Source organism: Crinia signifera, chromosome 5 (assembly GCF_055691185.1).
Source record: "Crinia signifera chromosome 5, ASM5569118v1, whole genome shotgun sequence".
Taxonomy (NCBI): Eukaryota; Metazoa; Chordata; class Amphibia; order Anura; family Myobatrachidae; genus Crinia; species Crinia signifera.
Window position 1 is genome coordinate 57,440,799 of NC_139221.1, and position 16,286 is coordinate 57,457,084.

At 42.7% G+C, this 16,286-nt stretch overlaps 1 protein-coding gene across 2 annotated transcripts in view; it reads right to left on the reverse strand.

The window, feature by feature from the left end:
* Positions 1 to 11,247: 11,247 nt before the first annotated feature.
* ZC2HC1A (zinc finger C2HC-type containing 1A) overlaps positions 11,248 to 16,286 on the reverse strand; it is a 59,075-nt gene continuing 54,036 nt past the window's right edge. For both annotated transcript variants that reach the window (XM_083187282.1, XM_083187279.1), the window contains exon 9: positions 11,248 to 16,179. In XM_083187282.1, coding sequence (XP_083043408.1) covers positions 15,996 to 16,179 — 184 coding nt within the window. In that variant the 3' untranslated portion in view covers positions 11,248 to 15,995. The remainder of the gene's footprint in view (positions 16,180 to 16,286) is intronic.

The following is a 16,286-nucleotide window of genomic DNA, read 5'->3' on the forward strand; positions in this document are numbered from 1 at the left end:
ATTTAATGTGAGCGACCACCATGTTATAGTCCAACTGGACTTAAATGGACGTCCCTTAGAAAAGAGGAGTGGCCTGACACAATGTCCTGCAAGTACTCCTCCTTCCAGGATATAGACTAGCAGGAAGATTTTCTCTTCTCTGGTCCAGATTGACAGATTGTGCTGTACAACCCACACCAGAAGAAAATCCTCAAATTAGGACATATTGGACCCATTTGTGGATGTAGGAGGGATTCCGTCCATTTGGAAAGTAGATCCCATAGGGAAAATCCAGAATGAAGGGTGTCCCAACAGAAAAGACGTTTACACTGGCATTTTGCAGGTACCATTTAATGAAGCTGCCAGTTGAGGACCTTTAAGGCAACTATTTCTCAAACTAGAAACTCTGTCTTCTTGCTTAGTTGTGTACCGAGGCCTCCCACTTCTACAGTATTTCTACTGTGAGAGCCTGTTTGTGCTGATCTCTGAAGGGAGTTGTACACACTGTTGTAGGAAATGTTCAGTTTCTTGGCAATTTCTCTCATGCAATAGCCTTCATGTCTAAGAACAAGAATAGTCTGTCGAGTTTCACATGAAAGTTCTCTTTTTCTGCCCATTTTTTCTGCCCATTTTGAGAGTATAATCGAACCCACAAATGTAATGCTCCAGATACCCGAACTAGCTCAAAAGAAGGCCAGTTTTATCGCTTCGCTAACAAGCAAACTCATTTTCAGCTGTGCTAAAATAATTACACAAGGGTTTTTGAATCATTCATTAGTTTTTTAACACAATTAGCAAACGCAGTGTACCATTAGAACACTGGAGTAATGGCTGCTGGAAATGGGCCTTTATACACCTGTAGATGTCTTTAAAAAACAGACATTTGCAGCTAGTATAGTCATGTACTACATTAACAGTATATAGGTTGTATTTCTGATTAATTTAATGTTATCTTCATTGGAAAAAAAAACCAGACATTTCTAAGCGACTTCAAGCTTTTGAGCAGTAACAGGGACAGCATATTTCCACATGAGGGTAATGTGGAAGATCCAGTCCAGAATTTAGAACAGCAGGGCTAGGGAGATGCAACCCAGGTTTTCCTAGGATGTATTGGGAATCAGTGACTGATTAGCATCAGAAGAAGATGACACAATGCCAATGACTGCTACTTTTTACTCCTACCATATAAGCAAAGCTGCATCTGGTAGTAGGACCATCAGCAGGCACAAAAAAAAACTGCAAAAAACATATCGACCTTTTGGCTGAGACTGAATCCTGATAAAACTGAGGTCCTTAGGATAGGTCCTCAACTTCAAAGGACAAGACTGCAGCATAGCAACCAAACTGGACTGACACTTGAGGGTACAAAACTCTGATCATGTGTCAAGTCTCGGCATGGTGCTGGATGTGGCTTAACACTTAAACATCATATATAAGCCACAATTAAATCCTCATTATTTCATCTGAGGAACATAGCCAGTATCAAACACTTAATTCCCTTTAAACATCTGCCAAAAGTCATACATGCATTGTATCATCTCGTTTAGATTACTGCAATGCCCCCTACCTTGGTCTCCCAGCAAAAGAACTGCACCGATAACAGCTGGTACAAAACACAGCTGCCAGACTATTAACCAACCAGCCCCGTGTTGTAGCCACATAACTCCCATTCTCTACTACCTTCACTGGCTGCCCATAAAATGGCGAATCATTCAAGATTGGCTTACTGAGTTTCAAAGCCCTACATGACCAAGGCCCAAGGTTCCTGAAGCAGCTTCTGATTCCATACTGTCCCACCCGATTACTGCGATCTGTAGATTTTAGCAGTGCCTAGAATCCCACGTAATTCATCTGTGGGTCGAGCTTTTAGCCATGCCGTTGCGACTCTATGGAACTCACTTCCTTGCACAGTTCAAGAGGCCCCCACTCTACAATCCTTCACAAAAAAAAAAAAAGACTCAAGATTTTCCTGTTTACTCAAGCATTTCCTTAATTCCTTAATTTATGAAAAGCTTTTCTATACTTCAGTGTTCCTGTACTGTATTACATTTATTCTGTTAAGCGCCTTGAGTCCTATTGGAGTAGGAGCGCTATATAAATAAAATTATTATTATTTTGCCCATGTCGGCATGTCGTTCTTTTTCATGCGTCAACCATAAAGGTGCCCATACACGTTACAATTATTGTATACAATATTGTATACAATATCGCATCTCATCGAATATCGGTTATGCGATGAGATCAGGTGAGATGAGATCTAGTACAAAAAGTATGTGCTGCACATACTTTTTGTACTAGATCTCATCTCATCTGATCTCATCGCAAAACCGATATTCGATGAGATGCGATATTGTATACAATATTGTATACAATAATTGTAACGTGTATGGGCACCTTTAGTGGTCAAACTAGACACTGTTGACCATTCATGCCATAACCGCTAAATTCACAGGGCTGGCAGAAACTCGTAAATAAGCATACTGGTATATGTAGTGAAACCAGACAATCACTGTTGGGTGAAAGTCTCTGCACAATCTTTAACCAGAGAAAGACCCCCTGGCTCTGTTTTAGAACAACCAGGTTAGTAATCAAAAAGACACCTTTGACAACGGGGGTTTTCAGTGTGTGCCGATATTTTGACAGGCGGATATATATCAACACACACCTACTCAATGTGGAAGCAATCGGCAAAAACGACTGCAAATTCGACAACTTAGCCGCTGTTTTTGCCAACGCAGATTTTTTTTTAAAGCCAAATCTGCTTTGACGAAAAAGGACCGTAAATTGTAGAATTTGCATCCGTTTTCACCGATATGCGGGCTATCCCAACAGTGTACGTTTTCCAGGTCACCTGGCAGGTGCACAGGTGCACTCATTATTCACGGACACATTTTCAAAGATCACAGGTGGAGCGAATTATTTCACCTGTGATTCTTTGTGGAGATCTGGAAAACTTGCACTGTTGGGGGTCCTTGAGGACTGAGGTTAAGAACCACTGCCATAGCTTATACACACCTCAGCCATGACTCATACAGTCAGAGCATGATTAAGGTCTAAATGGGCCTGGAGCTGAAAATGATCAAGGGCCTATTATGCGCAATAATAGGGGTTGTGGCCAGCACCTAATAATGTGGGGGGTGCAACCAGTGTTCTGGTTGGGTGGTCTGCTCTGGTTGGGTGGTCTGCTGTGTCTCTATGTAAATACTTTAAACTAATTATATATACCTGGAAAAGGCAGGGGGCTGGCATAAGAAAAATGCAGGGAGATATGTTGGCGGGTGCACTCGAAAGGTGCACCCGCAGGATGCCAATGTCCTAAGACACTTGCTGGGTGAGGTGGCACTCCAGTCATAAAAAAATACTGAAAGCCAAAACTTGGTAGACAACATTTCAGCACCTTTTATGTGGTCACCTAAGTTTACCACACCATATACCCCTTATACAAATCATGCAACACAATAGTAACCCCCTTATACTATACTTGCCTCTTACACATTGTGCCACATGGAATGAGCCAAAATTCACACTATGGCACACAGATTGAGTCAAAATTCACGTTATTGCCACACATATTAAGGCAAAATTCACATTTTGCCACATGGATTGAGCCAAAATAAACACTATTATACCAAACAGATTGAGCAATAATGCACAATATGCTTCATAAATAGGGGCATTGCGCGCCAAAGGCGCACATTAAAAATTTACACCATAATGCCCATTACATGTTAAACCACACACCATAATCTCCATTACGTATTATACCAAACACCATAATGCCTATTAAAAATTATGCTACACAAGTGTTCCTTACCTACATGTTCATTGCCAGGGGTTCCATGTTCATTGCCAGGGGTTCCATGCTCGTTGCAATGTGGGATTACATGCTCATTGCAATGTGGGATTAATTGCTCGCGGTAACTGGGGGACAGCTGCCGACGGGCAGAAATGATAGCCATTGACAGCCGGGCAGAGCATTGCATGTCCCGGCTATTTGAAATAATACCCCTTTCACACCAGAAAATGCAGGGACTTGCCCGGGAATATGGTCCCAGGATCATGCAGGTTCATTCCCGGACTGGCCCCTTTTACACCAGCCTAGTCCCTGCATTTTCTGGTATGAGGGGGGAAGAGAAAACCATCCCCGCCCCCCTTTAAACAACCAGCTATATCTTCGAAACCAACTTACCCATTTACATGTAGGCTTTGAATGATTTTGGTCCCGTGAAACTGGGCCGTTTGGTTCGAAAGAAATCTGTCAAACAACATGAACAGCCATGAAATTACATTTCAGAAATGAAAAAAAAATTGGTTTACCCGCAATATCTCTAGAACCAATTAACCCATATGGACCAGGTATCAGATTGAAGGCCCAGCGATTTGGGTTTGACTAAGATCAACCTCAAGCTTCTGTGATGCCGGAGGGGGAAATGGCAGCTGTTGGAACTGGGTGGAGGTCGGAATTAGTGGGTCCCATGTTATCCTATGGGGAAAACATTCCAGGTTTGCCTGGCGGTATCTCCGGTTTCCGCGGGGCTACGGACGCAGGGCTGGGCTCGTTGGAAAGCCCTGGCCTTCAGGAGAGCGCATATTGGGAGAGTGGGCCTGGAGCTGTAGCTCCATCAGGCCCATTGTTAATCCGGCCCTGCATACAGTAACTGCTCGGTTGAGGTACTATCAAAGTTGCCACTGCACACGACTCATAGGCCCAAAATTGACTCAAATGGACAAAACCATGTGCACTGCAGGTGGGGTAGATGTAACTTGTGCAGAGAGAATTAGATTTGGGTGGAGTTTTACTTCAAAGTGAGATCTATATTGCAGTGTAAAAATAAAGCAGTCAGTATTTGTCCTGCACAGAAACAAAATAACTCACCCAAATCTAATTCTCTCTGCAAATGTTACATCTGCCCCACCTGCAGTGCACATGGTTTTGTCCATTTGAGAAGGAATTTGCCTTTGCGATTGAACCAGAATAAGGGCCATAGTGTGTCAAGTATAGGTGTATGAGGACCCCTCTGTACATCATGTACCATGGGACCATAGTCATATTGTTAATGGCAGTTTTAAAGAGGGAGGGGGGGGGGGGGGCACAAGGGCAAATGGTAAATCTCAACTTTTATCATAGCAGTGACTTATGTAAAAAAAAAAGAATTCTGCTTATTTAAGCATTATAGAGTTATATCATGTCTGCATTCATAGTTCCTAGCAGCTCTCATGTGACAGGAGCACAGCGGGGAGACGCGTAAAGCCTATCTGAGTGGCACATTCCTCGTCTAGGCTATCCAGGTGCACAAAGCAATGTTCCCTGTAGTATTATTTGCTTTTATTCTGCACCAAGCAGTGTGAAGTGATATGACCAAGCTGAAGCCTAACCTGCATGCAAACAAATGCACACTTTTTTGCCGACAATTTATTTTATTGCCAAAAAGCACTGAGCAATAAATGAGTCTGCATTGGGAAAATGACAATGAACACTCCGAGATGAGTCTTCTTAATAATACCAGCAGTAGTAGAATACACATTTACCTGTCATATAATCCTTTTAGGGCTCCAATACACAAACCTTGTAAAACAATAAGAAAAAATCCTTGTACTTTGTCCTCATTCTAACAGTGTGTTAGAAGCACATTCATTAGAAAAAATGGAAGCTATTCAGCAGCATAGTTTAGAAGGAAGATTCCTTTGAAAAAGTTGTCAGTTTTGGACGACAAAACGCATCAGGATAGTGGATACAGCCTTACACCTTCCATCTGGACTCCCAATATAACTTGCTATATACCCCGCTGAGACTGCCAATTCCAACAACTGTCCGGGTCCACTATCCTCCACTGGAACCAAGCATTTTGGGACACCACCACCTGCTCAATCCTTGGGTTCTTTTTTTCCCACTGCCTGTGAAGCCTGCCCCTATTAAGGAGGAGAAAGGTACCAATACCACCACACAGAGCCAAGAACCCTGCCAGGTTTATGGATACCCACCAATACAAGTTCCACTACTAATTTGAAAACAAGGAGGACAAATCACCATAAAGACCATTATGGACACAAGTGGGAGAATAAAAGTATAATGAACAGTCCAGTAATCCATTATCAGTATTTTAACTTTTGCCCAATTATGATTTATTCATTATTTTAGATTTATCAATAAATATGTTATTATCTGTGATACCCAATTGATCTCTTAATATATATATATATTTTTCTTTTATATATATGCTTTAGCGCTCCACTTTTATCTGGCCCAGAGACTTGACCATACCTTATGTTAATGGCACTTAAAATATTTATGTTTCTACAATGCTCAGAGTATCTCATAAATGTGCTAACATTCAAGCCATATTAGTTTACTAACCATATAAAGATGGGAGATATATAGTTTTGCAAATAATATAAATGCAATAAAGAGCCTATAACATACACCGGATTCAGTACGAAATCCCGGCGGTCAAAATACCAACAAGGGGGGGGGGGGCGTGGATCTCCCCCCATTGCGGCTCGCTGCGCTTGCCACGCAGTGGGCCTGGTGCGTCGCTACGCTCGGACACCCATAGAGGGAGAAATTGCCGGGATTCCGGCGTCGGTATTTCGACTGCCGGGATTTTGACCATCCGCATACACCAAGTGTCAGATATATCACTCAAATGGAGCAATTCAATTCTGGGGGATGTTTTGCTAGACAACATCGCTATGACTGGAGGAACAGATTTACCCTTATTACGGTATGCAATCTTTGCTTATTTTCCTATGCACCACTATGGGGTACAAGGAGAAATGAGAGAATATACAGTGCCATTTTGCTGCCACAGATAAGTATTTTGCATTCTTCTGAACGGACTGGTTGAACTGTGAACATTCGCCTATTTGGCCTATGTTACAACACAAAGATAATACCAAAGGTTGTATTGTGTAAGACAAAAATAAAGCATGCAAAAACAATACACCAAACACCACAAATATGGACTACTAACTTTATTGTGAAGACAGCATGTTCATGGCTTACAAATGAAACCAGATACAGATATGTGAACAGTAATCCTTAAACAGTAAACCACAAAGCCATCCACTAAAGTGACCCAAAGTGCAGTGCTTTAAAAGAACATATACAATAATAAATAATAAAAACTGACCACTTTGTTAAATACCAGTGAAAGTTCAGGTTTTGGCAAAGAAGTAAGTTAGAGTTCAAAATCAATCGAAACATCAAACCATAATAGGACATCCACTCTCATTCAAAAGAAAAAAAAAATCCTAAAAGACACTCAAAAGTACAGGAGTATAATATACGAACAATCTGCACTGAAAACAAGGTATTTTGTCCTTGACAATAAGTGGGACGTGATGGAAAATGCATCATATTGCTACGCCGGTATGTGTGCTGTGGGTTAGTTATGGGTAACAAGGCTATGATGGTTCTACAGTAGTTCAGGTAGTGTTGTTGTCCTGCCATTTTGTAGCGGGGACTCCTTTGTTAACAAATTAGTATTTACCGTACCGTTGTAAGATTCCAGATAATTATACCAAATTTTTATTTTGTGTGCCACCAATTACACTCCTATACCAAAGGCAGGGAGCGCATATTTTACAGCTTATGGAACCAAAGAGCGCCGAGAAGGGGGCTTGGCCGCGAGAAGCGGCCAGGAGCTTGACAATTCCCAACCATTCTCGGCAGAACATGCACGACTGCTTGTGAAGTCGGGCATATTCTGCCGAGATCCCTGTTCAATGCTGTCAGGGAAGACAGCATTGAATAGGGCCCCACCGCTATTTGCCCCGTTGGGAATAGCGGTGGGAGATTGCATACCACCCTATATGGTCAACGACAGCATGCTCCTGGATATGGCCACTGAATAAGATCGTTAACTATATCATTTAATGTGTATTGTTGCTCAGGGAGTTCCAGACAGTTCAAGGGAAATCATTAAGGATATTGTGTACCTAGCTTCAGGGTTACACCGTGGGAGGGATATGCCTAACTCACCGGCTAATCACCAAACCCACAGAACGAGGTAAGTCACTGCTGGACCACCAAGAACATTCTGTTGGCATTTCCTTAGTATCGACATTAGTGTTGTCAAGATGCCAACCTTTATTGTCGCACTACATTAATACTTTCAATCATTAATACACAAAAATGTGACCAGCGGACTTACGGCAGCTATTAGCAATGCAATGTGTTCGCCACTTAGCCAGAAGTGTAGGTCAGCAACAGTATGAGAATGTATTCATATAAAGTTGCTATTGCTATCTGAATTAGCATTGTCATTTTACTTTCACTAGGTCATATCTTACAATATACATGCTGTACCGTGACATCTGCAGAGACAGGCCACACACAATGAAAGTCAGCATTTGAATTGCAAGCAGTGCAGATATTTAATGCAGCATTTTATTCATTGTGTAGTTCTCAGGCTATTACATTTTGGCCAATATGTTCTCTATGACCAATGCTCCAAAACAGTATTGGGGGGGGGATTCAATCTCGGCCACTATTTTCACCAGGGCCGCCGCCTATCCAATTCTGCTGTTTCAGACAGCATTGAAGGCAGATTCTGACAAAACAGATTCAAGCTTAAAACAAGTCGGATCTGTTTGGTCAGAAACGGTACGCATTGTAGAATTTACAGATGGATTTCGACAACCCACGGCTGTTTTCGCCGACACTACCACTTTCTGTCACTCGACAGCCGGAACATTGAATTCCGGCTGTCGAGTTTCAATCGAGCTGGATGAAAATGGCCCAAGATTCCGACTGTCTGGATGCTCCCACAGTCCGGGATTGAATACCGCCCTAAGTGTGAAACACAATGTGTATTCTATCAGTTAGATTTACGGTACTCTTTACCTAGAACGGCGCCCGCGATCAGAATCGCGGGCGTCGGGGGTAAAAAATCGCGGGCATCGCGGGTAAATCGCGGGTACATCAAAATCGGATACCCGCGATCACCGCGATTTTCCCATAGGGAACAATGTTAAAAAGCCTGATTGACCGCGATTTTGCATTCAATGCCTCAATGCCCGCGATTTTCCCATAGGAATCAATGTTAAATGGGCTACAGAGCCCAAATAGCCCCAATTAACCCTTAAATGTCCCCCCAATTTTTGTACGCCACCCCACGATCCACGCCAACCCGAAGCGTGGCGAGCGCAGCGAGCCCGCGAGGGGCGGCGGTACGCGTCCTCCGACCTTTTCATGCCCTACTATCCACGTCGGCGTGGAGTTGAGAATAGAATAGTGTGGCGAGCGCAGCGAGCCACCGAGCCCGAAGCGCGCGAGCCCCGCGAGGGGACGCGCATACCTTCACAGGTAAACGCGTCCCTTCGCGGGCTTCACAGGTGTCCGCGTCGCCACGGACACCTGTGAAGTCCGCGAGGGGACGCGTATAACTGTGAAGGTATCCGCGTCCCCTCGCGGGGCTCGCTGCGCTCGCCACGCTTCGGGCTCGGTGGCTCGCTGCGCTCGCCACACTATTCTATTCTCAACTCCACGCCGACGTGGATAGTAGGGCATGAAAAGGTCGGAGGACGCGTACCGCCGCCCCTCGCGGGCTCGCTGCGCTCGCCACGCTTCGGGTTGGCGTGGATCGTGGGGTGGCGTACAAAAATTGGGGGGACATTTAAGGGTTAATTGGGGCTATTTGGGCTCTGTAGCCCATTTAACATTGATTCCTATGGGAAAATCGCGGGCATTGAGGCATTGAATGCAAAATCGCGGTCAATTAGGCTTTTTAACATTGTTCCCTATGGGAAAATCGCGGTGATCGCGGGCATCGCGTCGCGGCCGTTTATGTGCTGCCCGCGATGTCGCGATCACCGCGATGGGCGCCGTTCTAGGTAAAGAGTACCAGATTTACATATAATATATAGTTTTAAACCAAATAGTTTATTTTCCCTTGTTGATGTACTCCATTGGGTACCTTGCCATAAAGGTTGCATAACTGCAGGATTTAGTTTTGAGTCTCATCTCTACCATGAGTTTTGGTCAATGTTCCCAAAAGATTTACCTCAAATGCAGCAAAAACACATTTTCTTTTTTAGAAGTAGTATAAATGGAAAGCTAACTCCAGGCAATTAAAATATTGCAAATGTTTGCAAGTAAGTTATATTTACTTTGAAGCCGCATAACTGATTATGAATGTTATCATAATAAAAATGGAGTAATTAAGTAGAAATGTGATGAGGTGGAATCGGAGGTGCTTTGTCGACACATTTATGAGCAGGTAAGCGGTTTCCGCACACAGCGCAGATGGCAAGGACGGGCTATGTGCTGAGCAATAGTAAAATAACTTCTATGCAAAAATTGCTAAGAGATACCGTCTGGAGAGCACAATTACTCAGAGATGATCTATATGGTCACACATACCATGGACGCGCGGTGAGGTTGGAAAGGCTGTGCCTCACCTGCCTCACCCCACCGCACGCCACTGACACATACTGGTGTGTGGTTCAGCAGTTAGCACTGATTAATGTCTTTTTGGGAGAATAAAATTAAATGACCACTGTTATAGGATTAAGCGAATGGTAGACTAAAGTCTGCATAGATTTCAGTACATATCACAATGAGTGCAAAGACTCTGCTCCTAGACGTAACCTAAGACTGTACGGGATTGGCATTTATCTATTTGTTTAGCCAGAAGATAAATCTTCACCTTTATAAATAGGTTGACAAAAGTAGTTAGATGAGTCTACGGAATTGTGAAATGCAACAAACATGACTAAGCATTGTAACACAGACATACAATAGGATACAAAGCATGAATAGGATCCTAGCAACACAAATACATTTGTCTACATTTTAGATTCTCTGCTTTTCTATCGTACTTGCTTCAGCATTATCACCAGGTGAAAAATGAGTACACACAAGGGACTGTAAAGCTATACAATATACTACATTTTCTATTCTCTACCAATTTATGAGATAGCTTAAGAGTATGTACACGCCTTTATCTGCAGATCAGGTGTTATGTACAGTTTAATAAGATTTGATGGTACAATATTGGAGAAGTGAAGATTGGACAAGAAGTATGAGGTGGATTCAGAGGTGAATGCTAATTGCACCACCACTGCTGCTGCGACCAAGGACGCAGCATCAGATCCCTCATAAGGGATAAGTAAAACTTGGGTTAAAATGCACTGGTGAAGCCAGTCGTTTCAGCAAGCACAGAAGACAGGACCATCACAGACTTTTTTTTTTCTTCTTTCTTTTTAACACTGTCCGTCACCAGCAGCATGTCAATCATTTCTGTAACATTTAGGGCACCGTAAGCATCATCATAACACCAGACTTACACGTACACAGATCTAAAACATTGGGTTTATGTGCATCTCTTAATTAGGCCCAGTGTTGGCACTTTTGACCTCAGGGTCCAATGCACCGCCTTTGTGTATTTCAGCAGACATTTTAGCTAGATGTATTATCGATAAAAATTAGACTGTAGACATGTGTACGCACAAATGGGCCATTTTATTTGGGCTTCCCGTGTAGTGTATACGAATGGGAAAACTGCTTCGAAAGTGTGATAGTACAAGTAATTACCTAGCCTATGGGCCCACAGCATTTATTTATCAGGATGACATTTTCTTATACATGGCTCAGTAACAAAGATGCCAAAAATAACAGAAAGGAAACAAATAAATCAAATAGCATCACTCAAAACACTACAGATAACCAATAACTCATACAACACCTTCACGCTGAAAAATATATACCCAGAATTCCCAGCTCCCCGTGTGCTGCATTACACAAGAGCCATGTGGGATTTCTGTAGTTGGTGTTAAAAAATTGATTTATCGTTACCAAATAAATTATCCTTGGCACAAGGTTAAATGCTTCACACCCAGTATTTCTACACAGGTACAGGATTTCACGGCAGATAAAAACCACTTGGCTCATCTAGTCTGCCCTAAACACATGCACACAACAGGGTTCATTTTTGTTGGGAGAGAATTAACCTTCCAGTTTATATGGATTGTGTGAGGAAACTGGAGTACTCAGAGGATTTCCATGGACGCACAGGAAGAGTATACTGTGAGGCAGTAATGCTAACCCAGTGGTCAGGGAACTCGGTCCTCATTACCCCACGCAGTGCTTGTTTTGCAGGTTTCCTCACAGAATCACAAGTGAAATAATTAACCACCTGCGGACCTTATAAAATGTGTCTGAGTAATTAGTACACCTGTGCACCTGCTGGGTTACCAGCAAAACATGCACTGTGTGGGGTAATGAGGACCGAGCACTGTGCTAACCAATACATCATCTATGCAGCCCAGAACACCGTTCTTTAGCTGCAAATAGGCATTTTTTTTAACTACACGATTGTTTTATTTTCTTTAGGGGTTATGCACTTTATATTTAACAGCACCAAGGTCTTGCATGAATTGATGCTGTCGGCTTGTCCATCAGTGCCTAATGTACGTTCTGTCAAACCCACATCTATGGCATAACAAGAGCAGGTTTAGACAGGAACCTCAGGAACTGAGGGACAGTGAGGCTTGTGATGCCATGTACTGAACCTATAGCGGACAACAAACCTGAAGTGATATCTATCCCATACTTACCTACTTTTTTTTCTCCTCTTCGGGAGAAGCCCAAAGAGGAGACCAGATTCTGCATGCCATGGGGGTGGGACAAGGATGTCCTCACTAAGACCTGTCCCCATGACAGGCAAATGCCACAATTGATGGGTCTGTGGATTGGGGGAGGGGCCTACTAAACCTGCGGGGCCGATGCAGGAAAATTGCCCACCTTCCTGGGAGCATGTTATGTGCAAGGTGATAATGCTCCAGCCAATCAGATCCTATCTGTCAATTAACATATTGGAGCTGATTGGCTGGTGCATTATCATGTTCTTTATGGTGATAGATACCATAAGCTTCATACATTTACCCCTTACTATCGTACAATCCAACATAACTTGTTAGACTCAGGTGAAAATATACAGGAATGGGATAAAGGTAAATAAAATGTTCATATTCTACATCAGGCTTAATCAATCTGCAGGTCTCTATTGGTACTGGATCTACAAGTCCCAGCATGCCCGGTTGGTCCCAATCGGTTTCAAAACACATGGAAAGAGACTCACTTTGAAAGAGTCTAATTTTTTGAGAACCCACTGCCACAGAAAGTGCATTTTAGACTCCTTAGAAGTATAAGACAACAATTACAAGAAACAGAGTAGAACAGGGGTGGCCAAACCTGTCCGCAAGATCTACCAACAGTTCCTGTTTTTCAAGCAATCTGTGGATCTATAGTAGGAATGAATGCAGCATGTTTGAAATGTGACAGTTAGTAATGACTACAGCTGTGCTCCAGTTAGCTGATTTGGAAAACGTGGACTGTTGGTAGATCTTGAGAACTGGTTTGGGTGGGTTAGAACTTGGGTTAAAATAGCTTAAAAAAAATAGATGGCATTAAAATATTTAAATGCATCAGCAACTGTTTTCTCCAAGAAACACCCCATAATTAAGCTCCACCTCTACTATCTACTTATTAATAAACCATTATACCACAGACTAGCATGGGAAATTACATCACACAACAGCTATGATTTACAAAGTTTTTACAAAGAAAATACAAATACATTAACAATTGCATATGTTTATATCATTTACTGCACATACACTTGGAATTTCAGGTCATATTATACTTTTAAGGTTTACATAACAAACAAAAAAAAGCTGATGGCTACGGTAATTCTGGAACACACAACAGTTTTTTGTTTTTCAATTCTTAAAAAAACAGCTTTAAAAAAAGGCTAAATTATTTCGTGGTCTAAACCATTAGAAACAGTACAGGTTTGCATGGTCATTCTGTCATGAACATTTAGAAGTAAACAAACACAACGGAGTGCAAAAACATCAGCGTAGTAATAAAAACATGGCTATTACACCTGAGAAATAGTAGAACAAAATGGCAGGACCTAGTATTTGGTTAGAAGACGAATGACCAAATAACATATCAGGTTACTGACCCCAGTTAGCCCAAACTCCCAGGATTATGGGGTAGATGTATGAAGCAGTGATAAGGGAGAAGTGAGTCAGAGAAATGGTCCATGGAAACCAATCAGCTGCTCTGTATAATTTTATTTTTATGCAAATTATAGATGGTACTTCAGTGCTGATTGGTTGCCATGGGCCACTTCTCCTCTGGTTCACTTCTCCTCCCTTAACAACACTCACACATATACCCCTAAGTACTGGAAAATGTCCATTAACCACTTCAGTGGTATTCCCGGAATTTTTCCGGGCTGAGCAGCGCTGCAGGAGCGGGCTCTCCCAGAAAATTTTCGGGCATACCATCGATAGTTATTGTGTAAAAAAAAAAACCTCTAGGGGCAACCCCCCCCCCCCCCCCGTCAGTCGTGCTGACTCCACACCCAGGCGATCGTAGCTGGGTTCCCATGCCGCTGCACCCACCACCATTTGCAGCAGTGAGCGGCGCCGGTGGCATTGCAAGCAGCGTTTGGGAAAGTTCGGGCCGGGGCTGTTCGGGAGCGCTCGGCAGTTCGGCCGCCCGAGTCCCCCCGAGCCGTCTGAACATCCCTGCGCCTCTTCACTGCTTTGAATGGTGGCCGGGGACAATGGCGTGGGAACCTCAGTCGATCCGGGTTGGGAAATCAGCACGCAGTGGACACTGGAAGGTGGTGAGAACAGGGGGAGGGGTAGGCGACAGGGGAGGGGCTGCCCGTAAGTTCTGTGGTGGGTTTTCTGGGGCACGACAAACCTGCCCTGATAGGTTTGTCCTGCCCCAGATAAACCCACCACTCAAGGGGTTAGTATGCCGCAGCGACAAGAAGTGTCACAGTATAATGCTAACCGCTTGGCCACAACAGGGATACAGAATACAGAAGCAACATTGTAATTCTAGAATGCTCTTATGATTTATATGCTAATACACAAGTGAAGGTAATAGATGAACAGTCACATGAATTGTGATGTAATCATTTTAATGTGTATTTGAAAACTTGTGTATTATAACAACGAACGCTTGTGTGTATGTATATATATATATATATATATATATATATATATATATATATATATATATATATATATATACACACACACACACACACACACACACACACACACACATATTAATATATTAAAAGCTAACTACGCTTTTTGTGAACCTAGAGCTTCTGCGATTTAAATGATCTTTTTAGTGTAAAGACGGGCTTACAATATGAATATATATAAATAGTTCTCAAAGAGGTCAGAACTTTTAATTCATTAGGGATACACATTTTATGAGGAATAACTTTGGATGTCCCTCTCGGAAAACCGAATAAAACCCTAATAGTTTACAGGGGAGGGTGCAAAAAGCCATTATCTATTAAATCTCATCTGCCACAGAGTCAATGGGGAAGATTTAGCAAAGCTTGTTGCGAGATAAAGTACTTACCAATCAGCTGCTGACATTTTTCAAACACTTGCCTGAGTTAGAAGCTGATTGGTTAGTGCTTTATCTCTCTCTCTCTCTCCCATAAGATCATAGTCCCATTTATTTATCATTCCGTACATAATTCTTGTGTTAATGAACATGCAAGTATTGTTATTGCCATCTAAAGCCGTCTGTGTCAAAATCAGTGCGCACAGCATATGCCCATAAGCTTGTGTCAATTGCAAAATGTCCCTTAGCCTACAAGCCATAAGAAGCGGGTCTACAAATGCTGTCTTAGTGCCCTGTGCTGCAGAATATGTCGCAGCAACACTAGCAGGGGAAACAAAACCATTACTAGCTTTTAGAGGTGAAATAGTGAAATGCAAGTACTGTATTAACTTGAAAAACTAGCTTTAATATTTATATTCAAGGATGGTAACCAGTGTTCTTACTTCTTTCTTAAGCTAAAAGAATGACCACGCAGGCACGGTCGCCCCCCTCATTGGCATTGTACAGTTCCAGCTATTTATATACCACATATGCATGTAACAGAAGCTAGCCCACTCATCAGATGACATTACGCATATGGGTTCCTTGGTGTATTTGGCTTCCTGTAGGAGAAATTAGAGCTTGCTCAGATAACCATTCTTCTAACGCCACATTCGCAGCAGAACTTTGCCCATTGAACTGGGTACTTGGTGCCACATCCATGGCAGAACGTTGTCAGCAGTCCTGAGGCGTTATCTCCAGCTTTCATGCGGCTTCCATTCACAGCATCTATGTGGTCCTTGGATTCCTGTCCCACTTTGCTATCAGGCCTAAAAGTGAAAGCAAAAACTATGAACACATGTGATCCAATCTGTGAAGGCATAGGCTGAGCGAGTATTAATAAGATGGACTGATATAGATTATAACCAGCAGAAAA